Source organism: Schistocerca serialis, chromosome 5, assembly GCF_023864345.2.
Source record: "Schistocerca serialis cubense isolate TAMUIC-IGC-003099 chromosome 5, iqSchSeri2.2, whole genome shotgun sequence".
Lineage (NCBI taxonomy): Eukaryota > Metazoa > Arthropoda > Insecta > Orthoptera > Acrididae > Schistocerca > Schistocerca serialis.
In genome coordinates, this window is record NC_064642.1 from 714,479,996 (window position 1) to 714,502,426 (window position 22,431).

The following is a 22,431-nucleotide window of genomic DNA, read 5'->3' on the forward strand; positions in this document are numbered from 1 at the left end:
TTTTCGTTTATAAATGTATATCTGTGGTGTTCTTTTAGTCATTGACAAAGGTCGTATTAAGCACTTGAGGGTTTTATTGTTGTTCTGAAGAAGGTGTAGTTATCTACGCCGAAACCTGGGTTAACACTTAACACTAGGTGCTATTTTCGCAATCGAGGCGGGTTTTTAGTATTTTAATATATTAACCAACGATTGCTGACGCCCTGCGATGTTGAAGGTTCTTAAATAAATAATTATTGCGATCGGAACTGCTCTTTTCTGTTACACCGTACTGTTAAATGCACTCGCTGTCGTTCCGCTATGACATCAGTTTTACTAACTTATGAGTAATCCTGTACTTGAAGTGACGTCAACATTACAAAATTCGGTATGGCGGCTCTGACCTCTGTGCGTTTCTTCGGTTCTTTATGGCCCATAACGAAGAATAGTCGATGACATAATCGACAGCATTTGTTTTTCTTGCCATTTTGTAAGGCGTCCGGATTTTTCGGACCTTACATGAGCTCGGTCCATAACGACAGTATGATACAGTATGAGATCCTCAGAAAACTATATTATCAACCAAAATCAATTGCAGTAATCTCATGTACCGAAAACTAACAAAAGAATATCTACCAATATAAGGAATGGGGCATGCATAAATAAGTTAGAGTGAAAGGCATTTTGGAGACGACCGAGCATGTGGTTAATGGCATTTGAAAACTCCACTTAACAAGAGAATGCCAAACTTCAGCGCAGAAAGGGATAAGGCCGGAACAATACATTATTCCTTTTAACGTAAATATTCCCGGGACTGGGGATAAGCAGCTGCACAGCTTTAACAGGGCTAACGGCGACCCGGAAAGAAAAATAAAAATTCACGAGACGGCGGTTGCCTGAAGCCATACTGGGCGACGCAAACGCGACATGGTGGAGAGATCTCCGTTATATAAAATCAATTTGAGAACTAAAATTGCTAGATCTCTCTCGTCTCGCGGCAGACCGCACAAGTATGTGGAAAATAGCAAGGGTGTTGAGAGCTTTGCATCTGTGAAGTGTGGACGATATGCTTCACGTATCATGGCGACAGATAGCAAAGAGGTAGTTAATTATTCCTGCGAGAATTTTTGCGAGCAATATTGTGAACGTCGCTCCAACCCTTAGCCAATCTGCAATAGCCATTATTTCGACTAGGGAAACATTAACGATCTATGGAAGGCAGGAAAGTTGAGACTGAGTGAATTCAGTCAAGGCCAGAGTAGGAAACTAGCGTTTCAGATGCAGCACAGAGACAACACCGTTGCAGATCCGGGTTGGTAAAGTACCATCGTGCATTACGCCACAGTAAATGATGAGTCGAGATTTTGCTCACTCCAGCCTGTGTACGCTTTGACTATTGAATATCAAGAGCTAGGATACTAACCTACCCTCACATTAAGTACTTGAGAGTTTTATCATTGGTTTAAAAGGTACATTTATTCTCCGCCAATTTAGTGCACTGACCAGAAGTAAATTTAATAGATGAATATTTTTCATCATTCTTGCCTGGGACAACATTTTCACTTGTAGAGATAACGATTTAATAATTGCCAATTCAATATGTCCAAGAGTTAAATATTTTGTTACTAAGTGTTGAAAGCAATTGAACATGATTGTTGTGTATCACTTGACCCCTGAAAGCACAGTTGATAAATTATGTGTAGAATGAAAAAGGGAACAGCTGTTTTGTCTTTCTAGAATAGATCCAAAACATTCACTTTCATTAATTCATGCATTCTAGTCACGTGACAGCAGCTTTTCTAATTAATTTGTTATGATTGCACCTAATGTTAGCTGCCTTACAGGGCCAGATTCATATTTCTATAGAATGTCTGTTTAACACCTTGGGCTCGAGAAGAGAGTTCAGATACATTATACATTTGCTCGCGTATCTTACATCTTCATTGACATTTTTTTGCTTTTTTTTTTACAATTATTCGCTAAAAATTTACTTAAGACAATCATGAAAAGCCTTGTCCACTCTGGAAGTCTCACTCCAATAGGAAAAGCATGGTAGAATAACTGCAAAGTAGGAGGAAACTTTTGTACCACAAGTGCTTGAAATAAAAACGAATGGCTGTTGCGATAAATTTCGGACTTTTGAAAAAATGTATCTGGATATGTAAAATGTTTGAAATGGCAGCTACTGACGTGTTGCATTTGGGGAATGTCAGCAGAGTCATAGATTCATGATGGGCTGTATAAGTGGTTTAGCGTTTGGAGGCACAATAAATCTATAAAAATTGCATCTACGATTAGGATGGTGAGAGGCTGCCATGTCACCCTCTGCCTTATGGCGTCATCTGGAGCGACATGGAGTCAGCAGATGGCTCTTCCAGCCGTTGTCAGCTTTCAGAACCATGGAGCCACTACATCTGATTCAAGTAGCTCTTCAGTTAGCTTAACGAGATTGTGTAGCCCGTTCCACACGTGGCTTGGATTCCACGTTAACCTGTAAACCCAGTATCCCAAATACACAGGCGGATTGAGGACACGCAAGTCGCTGAAGTTTAAATTTCAGTCGGACCATGGAAATTTTGTTTCGTTTTAATCTAACTTTCACATCCCAACTATGAGAAGAGTCGGCAGGAACGACACGTGATCAAACTGTAGATCGCACCACCCAGTTGGATAGCTTGGATAAATTAGGGACATGCAAGCCGCCGAAGTCGTGTGCAGTCGCAAATCTGAGTCACAATGAATTATAATCATGGAGAAATCTCTGGTAGCACCAGGAATTGAATCCGGATCCTTTGCATCTCAGTCAGCCCCGCTGACCATTCATCCACAGAGGTGGACACAGTACATTGTTGTTATCAATATGAACTAAAATGTCTACTGCAAGGTACATTCACTTACAGTAAAAAAATCATTTGGATGGTTTAATGCCACTATGACTTCAAACTAAAACAGGTGTACGTGGATTTGACGTCTACCTTACCTACATATACCTTGGTTCTACCGTTTCCATTGAAAAATAAAAAGGCTACCTCACTAAAAACAGGATGTAGAGAGGCGATGATATTACAAGTGAAACATATATTCATTAAGCACGTAATGCCCAATCGGTTGCCGGCCGCGGTGGTCTCGCGGTTCTAGGCGCTCAGTCCGGAGCCGCGCGACCGCAACGGTCGCAGGTCCGAATCCTGTCTCGGGCATGGATGTGTGTGATGTCCTTAGGTTAGTTAGGTTTAAGTAGTTCTAAGTTCTAGGGGACTGATGACCAAAGATGTTAAGTCCCATAGTGCTCAGAGCCATTTTAACCATTTTTGAGCCCAATCGGTTATGCTTAGTTCTAAATTTCTAACACGACCAAATGTATTATCTGAAACTAATGAGTTCGAGCAAATCAACAAACTATCGAAGAAACAAGTACTTATATTATAAAGTTAACCTTCAGTAATATTTGGATAGAAACTATGCGAAGAGATGTCGTCAGGTAACACGACACACCAAATTTCTGGTCAGTTACTTCTGTAATGTAAATTCAGAACAACGTTTTGTTCAAGTAACAGGTTCTGAGTTTATTATCTATACTGTGAAGAACGATACGGGTTGCTCAACAGGTGTGGAAGCATAAACAGAAACAGAGAGATGAACAGGACTACGTCACTAAGGTGGAGAGTCATTTTTGAAGCTGCCATATTGGATGTAACTAACAATTTTCAAATAGAGAGCTGGTCGTGTGACAGAGAATAACATTACCAAAATAGTGGTACCGGTCCGGTAACGGCTGCTTATATATATATATATATATATATATATATATATATATATATATATATATATATCAAGCAGCCTTGTCATTATGCAGACTGTTTCAGAATAAATGTAAGGGTTTTTAAGGCTTTGTAGAATTTACTGCATTCAACTTAAAATTATAAATAATATACCATATGAAAGAGCAACTCAAATAGTCCAGTATTCAATGTGAGCACCACATTAGTCATCGAGTAGACAGGCGACTTCTTCTCAAACCATGGTCAGTGTCTGGAGTAGTTATTGCAACAATGCTGTTCCTAAAGTCCGGTACATCAGCTGGTAGCGGAAGCACATACACATGACACGTTATAAACGTGAAAATCGAATCGCGTCAGATGGTGTGTGAACGTGGAGGTAACGCAAAACAATCTGTGTCATCTGGCCCATTGCATCCAACCCAGCGATCGGCTACCATGTCGTTTAATTAATCGCATACTGAGTTACGGCAGATGGTGGAGTATTACCATCTTGCTGGGAAATAAAGTTCTGTGGTTCAGCTTCTTGCGATTGAGGAAAGAGCTATAGTTCTAAAGCGTCAAGATAACAAATACCGTTACAGTTGCTTCACCGAAAAAGAAAGGCCCATAAACTTTCCGCCGAGATATGGCACAAAAGACATTCAATTGAGGGTAGTCTCGTTGCAACTGTACCATCTCAAGGGGCTTTTCTGAGCCCAGACATGAGCATTATGTGTATTTACATTTCCATTTAGTTGAAATGACGGTTCATCATTGAAGACGACACAATTCAGAAAATCTTCGTCATGCAGAAAAGTTTCGTTGGTAAAGTTGGCACGTAAACCATAGTCTGTAGGCCCTAGAACTTGTAACAGTTGAAAACAATGAGGACGTAGTTGTAAGCGCCTTCTTAAAAGTCTCCACACTAGAACTACTATTTCGCCACTAGCCTTCCGAACTTATGGGCTACACGTGAAACAGACTCACTCGTACAACATGCTCTTCTGTCACTCTTGTTTGTTACCTCTGAGCACACGTATACAAATGAAACTGTTTCAGTTACATTTTCGTTTGATGTGTTATTTATAGTAGTAAGTTGAATGTAAAAAATGCTACAAAGCCTTAAAACGCCTATATTGATTTTGAAACATCCTGTATACACTAATAAAAATGTCGTGCGATCCTAGGCTTTCCCGGCGAATTAACTGTTTGTACTGTTCTCGGGCCTCCAGCCGAGTGCAGTCGTTTTCAAACCACGATATTTCGACGGCGTTCCTTGCCGTCATCTTCAGGTGATACCTGCAGACTGAGCGTCTCCGCTGAATCTCCTCCCCTTTATACTCTGATCGCTCCCCACCCCTTCCCCTGAGTCATACCGCACGCGGCGCTGCGTGGAGAGGTGGTGGGGAGGGGCGGGCTGCTGGCTGCTGGATGCAAACCGTGGACCATCAGATGTCTTGTGGCCTTCGTCTGGCGCGGAAGTTGCTTTGGGTCGGCGCTGTGCTTTAAATTGGCTGAGTGCTGGGTCCCAGGCTTTGCTGAGGTTGAACCCGGCGTCTCTGTTGATCAGCCCGTCAGCTAAACGTATTTCAATCGCCTCCTTCAAAACACAATCCCAAAAAGACGAGCCTGCCGTAAAACTTCCGTTTTCGCGTACTCCATAGTACCTCCAGTATCCATGTAATGTTCCGCAACCGCAGATTTTGTGGGCTGCTTCAGTTCAGTGTGCCTTCTGTGTTCCTGGCATCTTTCTTCGATTGTCCGTACAGTTTGCCCGATGTATGCCTTACCGCATTTACACGCAATGCGGAGCCCCAGGTCATCTTTTACTGTACCCAGCAGGGCACGCGTTTTCGGAGGTGGGCGGAAGACACATTTGATGTTACTCCGAGCCAGGTTACTGCCGATTTTGTTGGATACTTTGCCGGCGTAAGCCAGGTATGCCATTGTCTTCTCGTCCTCTTCGTTCTCTCTCTGCTGGGCTTGTGCATTCTGCCTGAAAGCACGTCGAATTTGACTCTCGTTATATCCGTTCTTCTTGAAAACGTCCTTAAGGTGGTTAAGTTCTCCTCGTAGGCTTTCCTCATCTGATATTGCGCAGGCCCTGTGTACCAGTGTTCGCAGTACACCCTCACGCTGTGAAGGATGATGGCAGCTGGTAGCGTGGACATACAAATCAGTGTGGGTTTATGTCCAGTATACACTATTCCAAGGTGCCTTGACTAGGACGTCCAGAAACGGGAGTTCACCATCCTCTTCCACCTCCATGGTGAATTTGATGTTAGGATGCAGAGAATTCAGATGTTGGAGAAACTTCAAGAGTGGAAGAGAATGGTGGACATTGTAACATGCTTGGATCCTCCTTGATGTACTGTTTACTATGAATGGCCGGCCCGTTGCTATTATAGCCTGTCTCACTCCTCGACGGTGGCGCTTGATGCGTCATTACTTTCGACACATCGAAATTAAACACATAACCAGTTTGTAGTTGCCAAACACTTCTTTATTAAAAAGACATGCTGATAATGAAACCAAGAGTAACACGATTATATATCTGGCCTAAAGAACCAGCAGCAGTACTCAGATTGGACCATTAATGCATTTAAATGTGACAGACCCAGATCTTGCAAAATTTACTCAAGCAATTTTCACTAATTAAAACAATGTTCAAGAAACCTCATTAATAAAATTTAAGTGACGTGACTGAATGCTTCATGACTTTCATAGGAACTGGCTTCCATATCAGATTCTAAAACTGCTTCCACAGACAGATTTTAATCAATTGTAACAAATTAAAAGTATTATCAGATTAATGCACTCGACTAAGCTCCTCTTTAGTATTACTAACAGGTACGAGGTTCACATACATTTCATGGCCAGAATATCATAGGGTATTAAATCGTCTTATCATGGAGCCGGGCTAACCTAAGTGACCAGTTGCCCAGTAACGGCTTTTAAAATTTGATTGGCCAATTCCCTAGAATAAAGAAATAAATCAATAACATAGGAACAGGAAATAGGAAAATTATTTCGGCCAGCTCTTGAACTTCAGGCATAGACTTACGTACTATTTGGCATGACCTTTAGCTACGCATTAAGCACGGCTTCAGGCTTCACGTCTATTTGTGGTGCGTAGCTAGTACTCCCTTAAATACCATCAACATATCACGCGCCCAGACCAAGCACCGTGACAAATAACTGAAACAACCGAGATAGTTTTCAGTGGACTCGGGTATTAAATTAACGTGAACAGAACCTAACAAGAAACAATTCGACGACTCCAGTTCGTTCACTTTGAGCAACAAGTAACAGACGCAAAGGAAATCTGTCCTTCAAATCTCCAGGAAATCCCAATCACCGTCGGCAGCTGATCTGCATTCAAACGGCGAAACAAGCCGCAGCCGCTGCCCACGCTCCTTCGTCGTACCGACTCGGTCACTCGCCAGCTCCACACGTCACTGTCACTCAGACAGCTGATACCCGAACTCAAGGCCCTGCAGAGCGCGCGCGCCGCAGTTAAATACCCATCCGCCAAAGATGTGAAGAAGACAAGCAGGCATCGAAAATCGACTCACAACGATCGGGATGGCAATCGATGGAGACTGGCGCCAGCAGCGCACCAGCTCAGCGCTCTTGGGATCACCCACAGTGTGAAGAGGCTTCCTGCGGTGGCGAAATGTAAGTTCCGACTGGCCCCAAACTGGCTCAGTCGGGTTCATGTCATGAGTTGTAGACACTTGTGAGAAGCGACACTTGTGAGAAACTGGAATGTGGCGACACTTGTGAGAAATTCTAGATGCTGAGGGACCGGTACAGGGTGTGTCGTAAATGCTGCGCCACTACCTGCTGGGCCACTACCTGCTGCCGCTTGGTGTGACTGAGCGCTCGGCCCGTGCCGGCCCGGGCAGCTGCCGAGGGACATTCACACTCCTCCAGTGCAGCCAGGTTACATTTTTTCAGAATTTTTTTGGGCAAGGAAGAGTAGCCTTAGTCAAATTAGAAATATGAGCTGATTTTGCCTCCACGATATCATGTCAACCATTAGCTGCAGCACAGTTATGCGTAAGACCTTTTTCATTAGAATTTTTGTTCTGATCAATCTTACATAGGGCATAATTTTCGCTCAACCTCATACTTAACAATGTATTTTACAGAAACTATAGCAACCGAAAATGTTTTCCATCTTTCAACCCCTCACCCAAAATTTGATATGATAGGAGTGGCAACCTTTTACCATATACTAAGAGGAGCCAACTATAGAATTTGGTTCTCGGTAGAAACTTTTTCTTTAATTATTTCGAAATAAACCTCAATTTTCCCATACCACGCAGGGAAGTGTACTGAGGTCTAATGTGAGTCCTGCTAGCAATTAGCGTTAAGGAACGCAATTTATATATTGAAAAAAGATGTATTCATCGTCCACTCATACACACGTTGTTTCTAAAATTCTCTACAGAAAAAAGCTGATTGCGATTGTTAGAAAAGCTATGACTTTTCAGACTTCATTAGTGAATCTTTTACAATTTGCAAGAGACATTTAGCCGACTTTGTGTCGTTTCCAGGGAACACAACGAGGAGGTAGTCTCTCTTCGGCCCGCATTATATTTATTTACAATATTTACAGGATGATTATTTATTTACAATTTTTACAATAGGGCTATCGGTGTGAACTGAACTCCTTTCCAGTATTTACAAGTGTTGCTGTAGATTCAGCAGTTTCCCTTTCATTGTAATTTCTGTGCATAGGCCACGAAATTAAGAAATGATTTTATATTGTCGTCAACTTGGAGTCTTGTAAGGGTCTTAGAAACTATCTCATCTGTCTTAATTGCGGACTTCTTTCTTCTTTTTCCACCTAGATTTAAAACTAGTCGGTCAAATTGGTGCGCATGATATTCTGCGGCTTCTCTGAGAATGTGTACTAAGGAAATTTGGGTGAACCTTCGAAGTTAATGTATTTATCCTCCGATTCCATCCTTCTGAAACATTGTTGGTGCGGTGACGCCTTCCTCCGCAGTTCAATATATCTCTTGGCATGTCTTCATTATCCAGCCATTATTCAAAAAAACAGTCGTAAAAATCCTGCAGTTTTTCGCTATCTGACGTGCTCTCCTGAATGCATAGCCACCCATCATCTAACATGTCCAGGGGGATGTGAGCCAAAGCGGAACACAATCTTATGTGAAAACCAATTTATTCGTTTTCCGTGTAGGCAGCAACAAGGTCGCAATTCTGCACTTGCCTCCACAAGCACTGATTGAAATGGTATGGCAGTCATTAATCTTTGCATCAGGAAACAAATGTGTTACTGACTGGATCATTGCAGCTTCAAAATCTATCATGATAGCTATAGGATTCCATCCAGGTACGTTGCTCTCAACAGCTGAGAAAAATCGATCGTACGTTTCTCGCTTTTTATTGGGTAGCAAGGCATACACTTTTGGAACTGTGTTTGTTTCCTCCTCAGAACTAGAAATATCGGCATGGTCAATAAATAACTGTCCAAACTGTTTGCTGGAGCTTTTGAACGTTCCATCGACAAAGAACGAATTGCAGTCTGTTAAACAGGATTTTACCTTTCCGCTGGCGAACACCAATATCCTATCATTTGGTCCTCTGTTGTCATCTGCAAGTAAAAATTTGCTCCCATCATTCATTAGCAAATGATGTTCTTGCAGAAATATTCATGCACCATCGGTCGGATCTTGTGTAGATCCCATGCTTTTTGCCTGATGCGTTACAGCGATCATTTTGCACTCCTGTGTGACGGCAGTGATGTGACGATGCAGTACTAAACTGCAGTGTGCTACCTGTTTGGTGTCCCTGTAGACCACCCACTACCTGTTCGGCCGGGTCTCCTCACAACTGTCGCTCCTCAAATGGTTGAAATGGCTCTGAGCACTAAGGGACTTAACATCTATGGTCATCAGTCCCCTAGAACTTAGAAATACTTAAACCTAACTGACCAAAGGACATCACAGAACACCCTGTCATCACGTGTCGCTCCTCCACCGCCATGTCATCAGATACCGCAGGCCACTCCGCGCCATTGACTCCTGCATGACTGGGTGTTGTGTGATGTCCTTAGGTTAGATAGGTTTAAGTAGTTCTAAGTTCTAGGGGACTGATGACCTCACATGTTAAGTCCCATAGTGCTCAGAGCCATTTGAACCATTTTTTTGATTCCTGCATAACCGTCCTGCAAGGCGAACCCGTAGGCGAAATATTGACTTGAAGGTTGATCAAAAAAGTCTCAGGAGCCTGTCCCCGTATAGCACAGCCATCTAATTTGTTATGACCAGACGAAACTATAATCTTCTCGCTGTGGATTCCTTGAGTGCTCTGGAAGATGGTCCGTTTTTAGCAACAGTCACTAGTTCACTCTGTCATTAATGAAGAAAAATATTTACTTAACTTGAGACAGTTCTTTGCCACAGGAGAGCGTAGAACATTTACAACTGTAATGGCTAAGAAAGCGTCACCTCATGCATACAGTCACAAACTGTTCTCGTGATTTTCAAATAACTTCCGGGAATTCAGCCAGGTAACACTTTCAGCGACCGCCGATATTTCGGCGGGAGAACACCCCGCCATTTTCAAGGCAAACTGCAACGGACAGGCGGCGTACATGCAAATTTAATACCTCGGTTCTCCGACAGAAGCAGGAAAGATAACACACACACACGAATTATCAACACCTAAGTCTACTGCCTTTTTGCCTTACGTAGGAAACACGTCCAATAAGATCGGTCGTATTTTACGGAAATACGATGTGAAAAGTGTTTTCCGACCTCCATCTAAAATTAGAGCACTTTTGTGTTCCGTTAAGGATGATCTTGGACTGCGTAAGGCGGGTGTATATCGTATTCCTTGTAGCTGCAGCATGGCATATATTGGTCAAACTATCAGGACCGTGGAGGACAGATGTACTGAGCATAAACGGCACACACGATTACAGCAGCCAAATAAATCTGCTATTGCCGAACATTGCTTGGATACTGGTCACCCCATGTTATATAATAATACCGAGATATTGGCATGCACGTCCAGCTATTGGGACAGTGTCATTAGGGAGGCAGTTGAGATTAAATTAGCGAGCAACCTCGTTAACAGGGATGGAGGTTTCTGTTTAAACTCTGTTTGGAATCCGGCTCTCTCCCTTGTCAAAAAACAGAGGAACAGAGTCAATGCTGCCTCACCTGCGAATTCATAGTCTCACTATCGATAGCTCTGACTTTGGTCATCTTTGGTGGCACTAGTGTTCAGTGTGTGTGTGTGTGTGTTATCTTTCCTGCTTCTCTCCGAGAACCGAGGTATTAAATTTGCATGTACGCCGCCTGTCCGTTGCAGTTTGCCTTGAAAATGGCGGGGTGTTCTCCCGCCAAAATATCGGCGGTCGCTGAAAGTGTTACCTGGCTGAATTCCCGGAAGTTATTTGAAAGTTGTATACGCCAGGAGAAACTCAGGTCTCACATTGTTCTCGTGATGTACAATGTCCAACTTTAACACAACTACATGTTCCATTGAGACTTCGACGAACACTGCCCTACTAGATGATGTTGACTTCTGAAGGAGTGGTCAAAAACTGGGATGGTATCTTGCTTGCTGGGCTCTATATTGACCTCAGTGGGAGGTATCGTCTTCAGTAGGGCCTTCGATACCTCGTTGCGGATTGCAGCGAGCCATTGCTAATGTCTGTGGTGTGGATTCTCATTGCCAACATAGTGTGGCACCGCGATCTCTGGTCGATGCAACGTAATTAGCCTCGATAGCCGAGAGGTGTGTAGCCTACATACGTGATACCACCCGAAACCGTGACTTACCCACTAGCCTGCTTGACTTACCCACTATCCTTCTGAGCTCGCGAGACTGCAAACTTGAGACATGGATTGTTACCTGGCTTCTTCCACAAATTTCTACGACAATCGTTCGACGTCTTACAGATCCAGCACTAGTGGGTGAATAGAACACGACGCCATTGGTCCAAGTTCCATTGTGGATGTTCTTTTGCCCACATTCCCTGCACACCACCATGTTTCGGGTGGGAAGGGGGATGGATTGCTTTGTACTGTCCTTAGTAATGGACGCTTATAGGCCATATTGACTATGCGGCGTTTGTGTACGGCTCGTATCGTCACATTGCTCCCAATTGCCGCGGTAAAAAAACTGCTCATTTCTGTTGTACCCTTCTTGCGGTACCTTAAAATCATAATTTACAATTTGCTGCACGCCAGTTCACCGAGCAGCTTCCCATTCTGACAACACTTCTCGCTGTAAAGTGCTAACGCGAGCACCGTCTTAGGTGGACAGGACCCTTCGAGGTACGTATGCTGCCAAGCTGAACCGTGTTCTATACAAGCCTCCACGTCCCATTATCATTTACACCCACAGTGCGCTCTACTGAATTACATCGAGAATGTACATTCACTTTTACGGCCAATACACAGGTGACTGCACACAGAGATTTCCCTTAGTGAAAAGGATATTGAGAAACAGCTTTCCGATAGAAAAACACAGACTGTACTACACTTAACAGTTGTGTAATACGACTAACGCAGAAAAGTTATAGCAATTCCGTTCTTTAATAAGCTAGAAGACACCCATGCTATCCTGTGGGGCGATTGGTATGGTTGAAACTGAACACACTTCGTACGCCACGGTCGCAGTGTAGACATTTTTTACTGTCCCAAGATGGCTGGTTTCAACAATCTTATGCTGTCATTATCTAATGTAACTTGTTATAAAATTGCAGTGTTACAAGTCCCATGGGATCAGATAACGGCAGCATAGGACTGTTGAAACTGGTCATCTTGGAACAATAAAAGCGTCTATACTGCAATCGCGGCGTACGAAATGTGTTCAATTTAAATGAGAAGAAATTCCTTCCGTCACACGTTACTCCGCCGGAAACACCAAACGGACAAGCTGTAGTTTGTGGAAGGTTGTATGTGGAGCTCTGTGAGAATGAACCGCAAAAGGTAAATTCTAGTAAAGTGCACTTAATTCTTCCCTAGATAATCACATGGACGCTTGCTTACCTCGTATCGTCCAAAGCTTCCCCCACTAAACTAAAACTTAACTACTCCCGAACAGGCCATGAAGGCCCAACGGTACCGACCAGCCGCCGTGTCATCCTCATCCACAGGCGTCACTTGATGCGGATACGGAGGGGCATGTGGTCAGCATACCGCTCTCCCGGCCGTATGTCAGTTTCCGAGACAGGAGCCGCTATTTCATTCAAGTAGCTCCTCAGTGTGCCTCACGAGGGCTGAGTGCACCCCGCTTGCCAACAGCGCTCGGCAGACCGGATGGTCACCCATGCAAGTGCTATCCCAGCCCGACAGCGCTTAACTTCGGTGATCTGACGGGAACCGGTGTTACCACTGCGGCAAGGCTGTTGGCAACCTTTCCCGACATCTCCATCGATTGCCTTCTCCGTAGACCACGAATCCTAAAATACGATTTAAAGACAGTGACTTCTGGAGCTGCTTTCCAGGATAAAACTACAGTGCCACAATAAGGTTTAGATACATGGGTTGCCACCTCCTTTATTAATTGAAACCGAAATGAGGAAATTGCGTCTTCAAAATCAACCCTATGTGAGAACAGGTCTCAACTCATTAATAACAGTAGCTATCCCGTAATCTGATTATCACCCTTCGAGCACCATAATATTAACATAAAAATGCACTGTATGTGTTTTCCTATTTCTTCAGTTCAAGTCGTCGCACTGCTACAATTTTGGGTTATTTTCTTAAGTGATATGTAACACAGATCGATGGCAGTACCTGACTTACGAACGTTTCCGAAGGCAAAGTGAAACTTTTTTAATTAAACGAAATTACGACTGGTAGTGAACACTTGTTGTCTGTATGAAGACTAGTAGTCTAAGACACCGTTAGAGGCCGGCCGCGGTGGTCTCGCGGTTCTAGGCGCGCAGTCCGGAACCGCGCAACTGCTACGGTCGCAGGAAGTCCCTCATCCGCCCTATCCTTTGTTATGCCCATCCGGCTTGGATCTCCGCCCCCCCTACCTTTTATAAATCCCTCCAAGTCCTTGAACGTCATGCTCTCCGCCTCGCCTATCGCATCCGTCTCCCCTCCCCCACACGGATCCTGTACGATCTCATCCCCTTCCACCATCTCCTCCTTTTCCTTGAAAGGATACGGATCCTGTACACCTCCCGCAAACTCGATCCTCCTCACCTGCTCGTCTCCGCGATCCTCTCCCACCCCCGCCCGCTGCCGCGCCTGTATTCCCACGTCCCACCCGGTCTCCATCTCTCCTTCCGCCAGCTCCCCCTCCCTGATGATGCCCTCCTCCCCTCCATCTACCCCTCCTACCAACTTTGATCCTCCCGCCCTCCTCCTATGTTTGCTCCTCTGGGCACCCTCCCTCCCTTCTCTCCCTTTTCCCTCCCTCCTCCTTTTCTCCCCCCTCCTCCCCCGGGCCTCCCCTCCCCTGTCCCTCTCCTCCTGCCCCCGTCTCCTCAGCCATTGGCATCCTTTTTCTCCCCTCTCCCCCACCTCACCCCTGTTCCCCTCTTGGCAGGTCCCCGGACTTGCACACGCTAAGTGGACATTCGCGCGCTGGTGATCACCGTCATCAGTGTTTCGTGTGTGGCGTCGTGTTTAGTGTTCAGTGTTCACCGTCACACTCCCTCGTTCACCAGTGCCATCGTCATCTTCAGTGTTCGTGCGTCGTCTCATTAGTTAGCAGTGTGGATTATCGACGAGTGTGAACGGCTCCGTGTTTGTCTCTATGTGTCTCCTGTTTTATTGCCCACCGTTCTGTAACTTATGTGTCTTCTCACTGTTTTTGCTGCTTGTATATTCTATGGCTGAAGAGCAGCGTAGTGTGCTGCTGACAGCCTGCCTGTTGTACAGGCTTTAAAATAACAATAAAGTAAAAAAAAAAAAACATGTCTTCGTCAGTCGTCGTTCGGCTTACCTGAAGATGGCTGGCTGTTGTCCAGCCGAAATATCGTGGAATGAGGTTTACGACGCCCGGTTGCAATCCCGAAATCTTTTCGAACAGGTGATTCGCCGGGAAAATTTTTAATTTTACAAACAAACAAAAAAAACCGTCATTTTCAGCAACTCACTGAGTTTGGACGAAGTCGCGTAACAGGGTACGCTAAGCTGGATGTTCCTTCTATGACACTGCACAAAGACTTGGAAGACTTTGCAGGACTGTAGCCACTGTACATCATTGCTGGCAGCGGCGGTCACGCAAGTGTTTGGTCGCAAGAAGACCGGGCTCTGGGCGGACACGTCGCACTAGCGAGAACGGAGACTATCGTGTTCGGCGTACGGCTCTGGTGCGTCGTACTGCATCTGCAGCAGCAATATGAGCAGCAGTTGGCACCACAGTGACACAACGAGCTGTTACAAATCGGTTACTTCGAGGACACTTGCGAGCCAGACGCCGTGCAGAGTGCATTCCACAGGCACCAAACCACCACCGTTTTCGGCTTTAGAGGAGTCAAGCGAGAGCTCATTGCAGGTCAGGATGCAGGTGTGTTGTGTATGTTGATGAAAGCTGGTGCCAGAAATGGCCGTGTGTTGATTAGAAGGAAGCCAGTTGGGGGCCGACAACCAACCTGTCTGAGTGCTAGACACACTGGATGTGCACCTGCACGTATGGTGTGGGGTGCGAGTTCGTGTGACAGCAGGAGCACTCAGTTATTCAAAAACAGTCTTAATCGCATTTATTATCATTATATCGCCAACCGGTTTTAACCCGACGTAGGGGTCATCTTCTGGGCGTTTATACCAGATAGTTTCCTGCCGTTATGTAGACAGGAGTGACACCACCAGCAGTCGACCAATGGTGTAAACGCCCAGAAGATGACCCCTACGTCGGGTTGAAACCGGTTCGCGGTATAATAATAATAAATGTTATTAAGACTGTTTCTGAATAATTGATTAATCATGCTAATCGCTGCTTCATCTCCACAACCATGTTGTCCAAGAAGCAGGAGCACTCTCGTGGTTATCCCACACTCCCTGACTGCAAACTTGTACGTCAGTCTGGTGATTCGACGTGTTGTGTTGCCATTCATAAACAGCATTGCAGAGGGAGATTTCCAACAGGATAACGCTCGCCCACATACCGCTGCTGTAACCCAAAATGCTCTGTCGACATGTTGCTTTGGCCTGCTAGAACTGTCTCCAATCTAGCACACATTGGAGACCATGGGACGACAACTCCAGCATCATCCACAACCAGCATTAGCTCTCCCTAAATTACTGACCAAGTGCAACAGGCATGGAACTCCATCCCACAGCCTGACATTCGGCACCTGTACAATACAATAGTCAACATTCTTTCAGTTACACCGGTTATTAACCATTTCTGCGTCTGCGATTCCAAATGGGATCATTAAGTATTCCTGGCTTTTTTGAGCTTCTCAATGCTTCAATGATACCGATTGGTATCGCTTCACGTAGTTCCAAGTTTGGCCAACTGATCACAGTGGCATTTGCTTTCGTGACTCGCCGTTCGTTTGAAGTGCAGAACAGAGAAATGTCGTGAGTTGTGCTACTGCATTTGTGAGTGAACAATAACTGTTGTGTTTAGTTTTATTCTGTGTATAGTGAAATTCTTGGTTATTGAACCAACTTTACGTAGTTCCTCAAGGGCAAGGGAAAGAAATACGGTAAGTTTACAATACAGTTATGTATGCATTTTTTGAGTAATTATTTTGTAATTTCTAATGATGCCATTTGGAATCATTATTTTATTTATTAACAATAGCTCCAAAAGAACTTTTGCAATGGATATGGCATATGTGCGACATATACAATAAATATTCATCACAAAAAACTTTTCCCCAATTTTTTTTTTCTAAATGTGACGCACAACGGGTTTATGTACCAGCGTTTCACATTTGCAATGACTTATCTCGCTGTTACATTAACCTGTGATCTTGCAACGTTAATCACTTAGATATGTTTTCTAAACAAATATACAGGGTGTTACAAAAAGGTACGGCCAAACCTTCAGGAAACATTCCTCACACACAAATAAAGAAAAGATGTTATGTGGACATGTGTCCGGAAACGTTTAATTTCCATGTTACAGCTCTTTTAGTTTCGTCGATTCACAGCCAGTTGGCTCAATTGAAGGAAGGTAATGTTGACTTCGGTGCTTGTGTTGACATGCAACTCATTGCTCTACAGTACTAGCATCAAGCACATCAGTACGTAGCATCAACAGGTTAGTGTTCATCACGAACGTGGTTTTGCAGTCAGTGCAATGTTTACAAATACGGAGTTGGCAGATGCCCATTTGATGTATGGATTAGCACGGGGCAATAGCCGTGGCGCGGTATGTTTGTATCGAGACAGATTTCCAGAACGAAGGTGTCCCGACAGGAAGACGTTCGAAGCAATTGATCGGCGTCTTAGGGAGCACGGAACATTCCAGCCTATGACTCACTACTGGGGAAGACCTAGAACGACGAGGACACCTGCAATGGACTAGGCAATTCTTCGTGCAATTGACGATAACCCTAATGTCAGCGTCAGAGAAGTTGCTGCTGTACAAGGTAACGTTGATCACGTCACTGTATGGAGTGTACCATGTACAGCGTGTGCAGGCACTATCAGCAGCTGATTGACCTCCACGGGTACACTTCTGCGAATGGTTCATCCAACAATGTGTCAATCCTCATTTCAGTGCAAATGTTCTCTTTACGGATGAGGCTTCATTCCAACGTGATCAAATTGTAAATTTTCACACTCAACATGTGTAGGCTGACGAGAATCCGCACGCAATTGTGCAATCACGTCATCAACACAGATTTTCTGTGAACGTTTGGGCAGGCATTGTTGGTGATGTCTTGATTGGGCCCCATGTTCTTCCACCTATGCTCAGTGGAGCACGTTATCATGATTTCATACGGGATACTCTACCTGTGCTGCTAGAACATGTGCCTTTACAAGTACGACACAACATGTGGTTCATGCACAATGGAGCTCCTGCACATTGCAGTCGAAGTGTTTTGACGCTTCTCAACAACAGAGTCGGTGACCGATGGATTGGTAGAGGCGGACCAATTCCATGGCCTCCACGCTCTCCTGACCTCAACCCTCTTGACTTTCATTTATGGGGGCATTTGAAAGCTCTTGTCTACGCAACCCCGGTACCAAATGTAGAGACTCTTCGTGCTCGTATTGTGGACGGCTGTGATACAATACGCCATTCTCCAGGGCTGCATCAGCGCATCAGGGATTCCATGTGACGGAGGGTGGATGCATGTATCCTTGCTAACGGAGGACATTTTGAACATTTCCTGTAACGAAGTGTTTGAAGTCACGCTGGTACGTTCTGTTGCTGTGTGTTTCCGTTCCATGATTAATGTGATTTGAAGAGAAGTAATAAAATGAGCTCTAACATGGAAAGTAAGCGTTTCCGGACAAATGTCCACGTAACATATTTTCTTTCTTTGTGTGTGAGGAATGTTTCCTGAAAGTTTGGCCGTACCTTTTTGTAACACCCTGTAGTCCCGGAATTTCATTGCTCTACAATTACAATTTTTTGGTGTTGCGTCTTTTTTCCGTCAGTGTACATGATGGCCCGGCAGTGTGTCAGAAAGGCCACCAAGTGTTTTTTAGAGTTTCGGAGTGTGAGACGGGTGGCTGAGCGGCTGGGGCGGTGTCGGCTGTTGCAGACCCTGAGCTGGAGGACCTGGAGACGCCGCCGCGCTACCGGCCGGACAGCCTGGAGGCGCTGTGCAAGGCCACGCGCTTCACCGAGGACGAGCTGAAGCGGATCTACCGCGGCTTCAAGGCCGAGTGCCCCACCGGCGTCGTGCGCGAGGACACCTTCAAGGGCATCTACTCGCGCTTCTTCCCACAGGGCGGTGAGTCCACACCTCTACCCTCTCACTGTGCAAAGCGCTGCACGCTGCGTGGATGCCGAAATTACCGGCTCCTTGTCGGATACGATCAGCATGTCTGAAACTGATTGTCTGTATGCTTCATCTCTTACGTCTGCGCGAGACGTATGACGTAGGCAGTAGAAATTCCTCATGTGTCAGCTCTTTAAATTTGACCAAAACGTTTAAACGCTTTCAGTCACATACACTTTCACGGAATAATAATAAGTCAGTATTTTCAGACCGTAGATGGCTCGACAGTTTCCTGTTAAATGCTTAAGGAAAATAGTAAGCTCTGGTGTGGCGATAGCACACTCTAACCTTGTATACCAGTAACACAACCAGTTTGTAGTTGCAACACTTCTTTACTGATTACACACACACATGAATTCATCAGCAGTAATAATGAATTAACAACATTTGCATATCAAGGCTCTATCCACAATTAGTATTTAAAAATTCACAAAAATGAGTATAAAGAATTGTAGAGCACAGAAAAAGCTTCAACTACATGTGTTGTTGTGGTCTTCAGTCCTGAGACTGGTTTGATGCAGCTCTCCATGCTACTCTATCCTGTGCAAGCTTCTTCATCTCCCAGTACCTACTGCAGCCTACATCCTTCTGAATCTGCTTAGTGTATTCATCTCTTGGTCTCCCTCTACGATTTTTACCCTCCACGCTGCCCTCTAATACTAAATTGGTGATCTCTCGATGTCTCATAACATGTCCTACCAACCGATCCTTTCTTCTAGTCAAGTTGTGCCACAAGCTCCTCTTCTCCCCAATTCTATTCAATACCTCCTCATTAGTTATGTGATCTACCCATCTTATCTTCAGGATTCTTCTGTAGCACCACATTTCGAAAGCTTCTATTCTCTTTTTGTCTAAACTATTTATCGTCCACGTTTCACTTCCATACATGGCTACACTCCATACAAATACTTTCAGAAACGACTTCCTAACATTTAAATCAATACTCGATGTTAACAAATATCTCTTCTTCAGAAACGCTTTCCTTGCCATTGCCAGCCTACATTTTATATCCTCTCTACTTCGACCATCATCAGTTATTTTGCTCCCCAAATAGCAAAACTCCTTTACTACTTTAAGTGTCTCATTTCCTAATCTAATTCCCTCAGCATCACCCGACTTACTTAGACTACATTCCATTATCCTCGTTTTGCTTTTGTTGATGTGCATCTTATACCCTCCTTTCAAGACACTGTCCATTCCTTTCAACTGCTCTTCCAAGTCCTTTGCTGTCTCTGACAGAATTGCAATGTCATCGGTGAACCTCAAAGTTTTACTTTCTTCTCCATAGATTTTAATACCTACTCCGAACTTTTCTTTTGTTTCCTTTATTGCTTGCTGAATATACAGATTGAATAACATCGGGGATAGGCTACAACCGTGTCTCAGTCCCTTCCCAACCACTGCTTCCCGTTCATGTCCCTCGACTCTTATAACTGCCATCTGGTTTCTGTACAAATTGTAAATAGCCTTTCGCTCCCTGTATTTTACCCCTGCCACCTTCAGAATTTGAAAGAGAGTATTCCAGTCAACATTGTTAAAAGCTTTCTCTAAGTCTACAAATGCTAGAAACGTAGGTTTGCCTGTCCTTAATCTTTCTTCTAAGATAAGTCGTAAGGTCAGTACTGCCTCACGTGTTCCAACACTTAGTCATTTAAAAACGTTATACAGGAATGAAACTTTTCAATGTAATGGAAGCAGTAACTTAAATTAACTTGCAAAAAGGAGGTATTTCAGTCTTTCCACAGCCATAGTGCAATATGACCAAATCTTAAACTACTTTAAATATGCAACTTAGGGATAGGCACGGGTACAATTTGCCCTTTGTTGCCCGCATCTCGTGGTCGTGCGGTAGCGTTCTCGCTTCCCACGCCCGGGTTCGATTCCCGGCGGTGTCAGGGATTTTCTCTGCCTCGTGATGGCTGGGTGTTGTGTGCTGTCCTTAGGTTAGTTAGGTTTAAGTAGTTCTAAGTTCTAGGGGACTGATGACCATAGATGTTAAGTCCCATAGTGCTCAGAGCCATTTTTTGCCCTTTGTAAGTGTTTATGTTTGTAAATTTACTCACTCCTCTTTATTATAATTCAGTGTTACACTTATGCAAGCTTAAGGCAAAAAGTCAATTTGATGAACATGTGATGGACGCAAGCAAACGTTAATCTATTACGATTTCACAAACATACGATCCAAAGAGTGAACTTATACTCAACTTTGGGCAGTAGAAAATCTTCTGTCTAAAACAAGCCTCTCGTTGAATGGAATAGAGAAATCGCTCACTGACGGGGTCCGGACGGCCCTGAGTTCAAATCCTGAGATTTCCGTCACACTGCAAGCTCGCAGGGCGAGGTTTGTTCGCGTCGACCACTATAAACGTTTCTGAAAACAGGAAAACATGAGCGGCAGACACGCTGTAGTATATACAAGTTACACAAATATATATATAGAAAAGCAATGCCTTAATATAAACATATTACAAGTTAACCCATGAACAGAATTAAGGAGCTTAGTTTCCTTTGACCCCAAAAAAAATCTAGATACTAAGTACCTAACGTGACAATCCATACACACAAGAAATTATTAAGAAACAACAACTACAACAAATTCGTAAAACCAGAAAATTCTAAATCTATAACTAAACTAAGAAATGACGTTCAAGTGAACCACCTACCTTCAGCGTGCCACTAAGCACCAAATCCAAACTTACAAATGCGAGGCGCTATTTCTAGCCACTTTCCTAACATAATTTCATGGCCGTTCCACAATATAACTCGCCTCGCCACCGCTGCAGTGAATGTTTTGCTGCCCACTAGCACAAGCAACTGCAACGGTCAACAGTCCTTAAGTACACAATAATATTCAACATATATAGAAGGAGGAACCCACCACGAAAGCTTGGCGATTAATTTTTTCCTTCTTCATGTGAAATTCACACGACATCCGTCCACATAGCTGTCGAGGTTTTAGCAAATCCTGGTCGCCACTGGCCAGCCGTGTCAATACAACTTCAATACTTTCCGGCAGCGGCCCACGCTTTTTCGTTGCTCCAACTCAACTGGTTCTCACGTCATACGGCCGTGTCACGTGACATGGTATCGTCAACTCCCCACAACGACAACAGAGAAAGCACGTCACGTCACAGACTGACTCGGCTCATGCGCGCACCCACTCTCCTCCACTTGCTCACGCGCGCCACCATAAATAGCCTGCCTCAAAGGCGCAAAGAGAACAAGGCACAGGGACAACGATCAAAGATGGAAGTAAGAATCGATATCGCCTGGCGCCAGAAACCCACCGGCTCAAGCTCTATATGAAATTATGTGAATGCGCGGTGTCTGTTATTCCGGATATGTCCGAAAGGACAGACACCACGCAGTATCCGCAGCTGTTACTGTATTATACACTACTGGCCATTAAAATTGCTACACCACGAAGATGACGTGCTACAGACGCGAAATTTAATCGACAGGAAGAAGAAGCTGTGATATGCAAATGATTAGCTTTTGAGAGCATTCACACAAGGTTGGTGCAGGTGGCGACACCTACAAGGTTTTGACATGAGGAAAGTTTCCAACAGATTTCTCATACACAAACAGCAGTTGACTGGCGTTGCCTGGTGAAGCGTTGTTGTGATGCCTCGTGTAAGGAGGAGAAATGCGTACCATCACGTTTCCGACTTTGATAAATGTCGGATTGTAGCCCATCGCGATTGCGGTTTATCGTATCGCGGCATTGCTGCTCGCGTTGGTCGAGATCCAATGACTGTTAGCAGAATATGGAATCGG

General features: G+C 44.4%; 1 protein-coding gene and 1 pseudogene across 1 annotated transcript in view; one reads left to right on the plus strand and one right to left on the minus strand.

Moving 5' to 3' along the window:
* The window catches only part of LOC126482191 (uncharacterized), a 356,492-nt gene that overhangs the window by 55,782 nt on the left and 278,279 nt on the right, over window positions 1-22,431 (plus strand). The window contains exon 3 of the mRNA XM_050106170.1: window positions 18,415-18,606. Within this exon, the coding sequence (XP_049962127.1) occupies window positions 18,415-18,606 (192 nt within the window). The remainder of the gene's footprint in view (window positions 1-18,414; window positions 18,607-22,431) is intronic.
* Window positions 13,022-13,139, minus strand: LOC126482562 (5S ribosomal RNA; annotated as a pseudogene).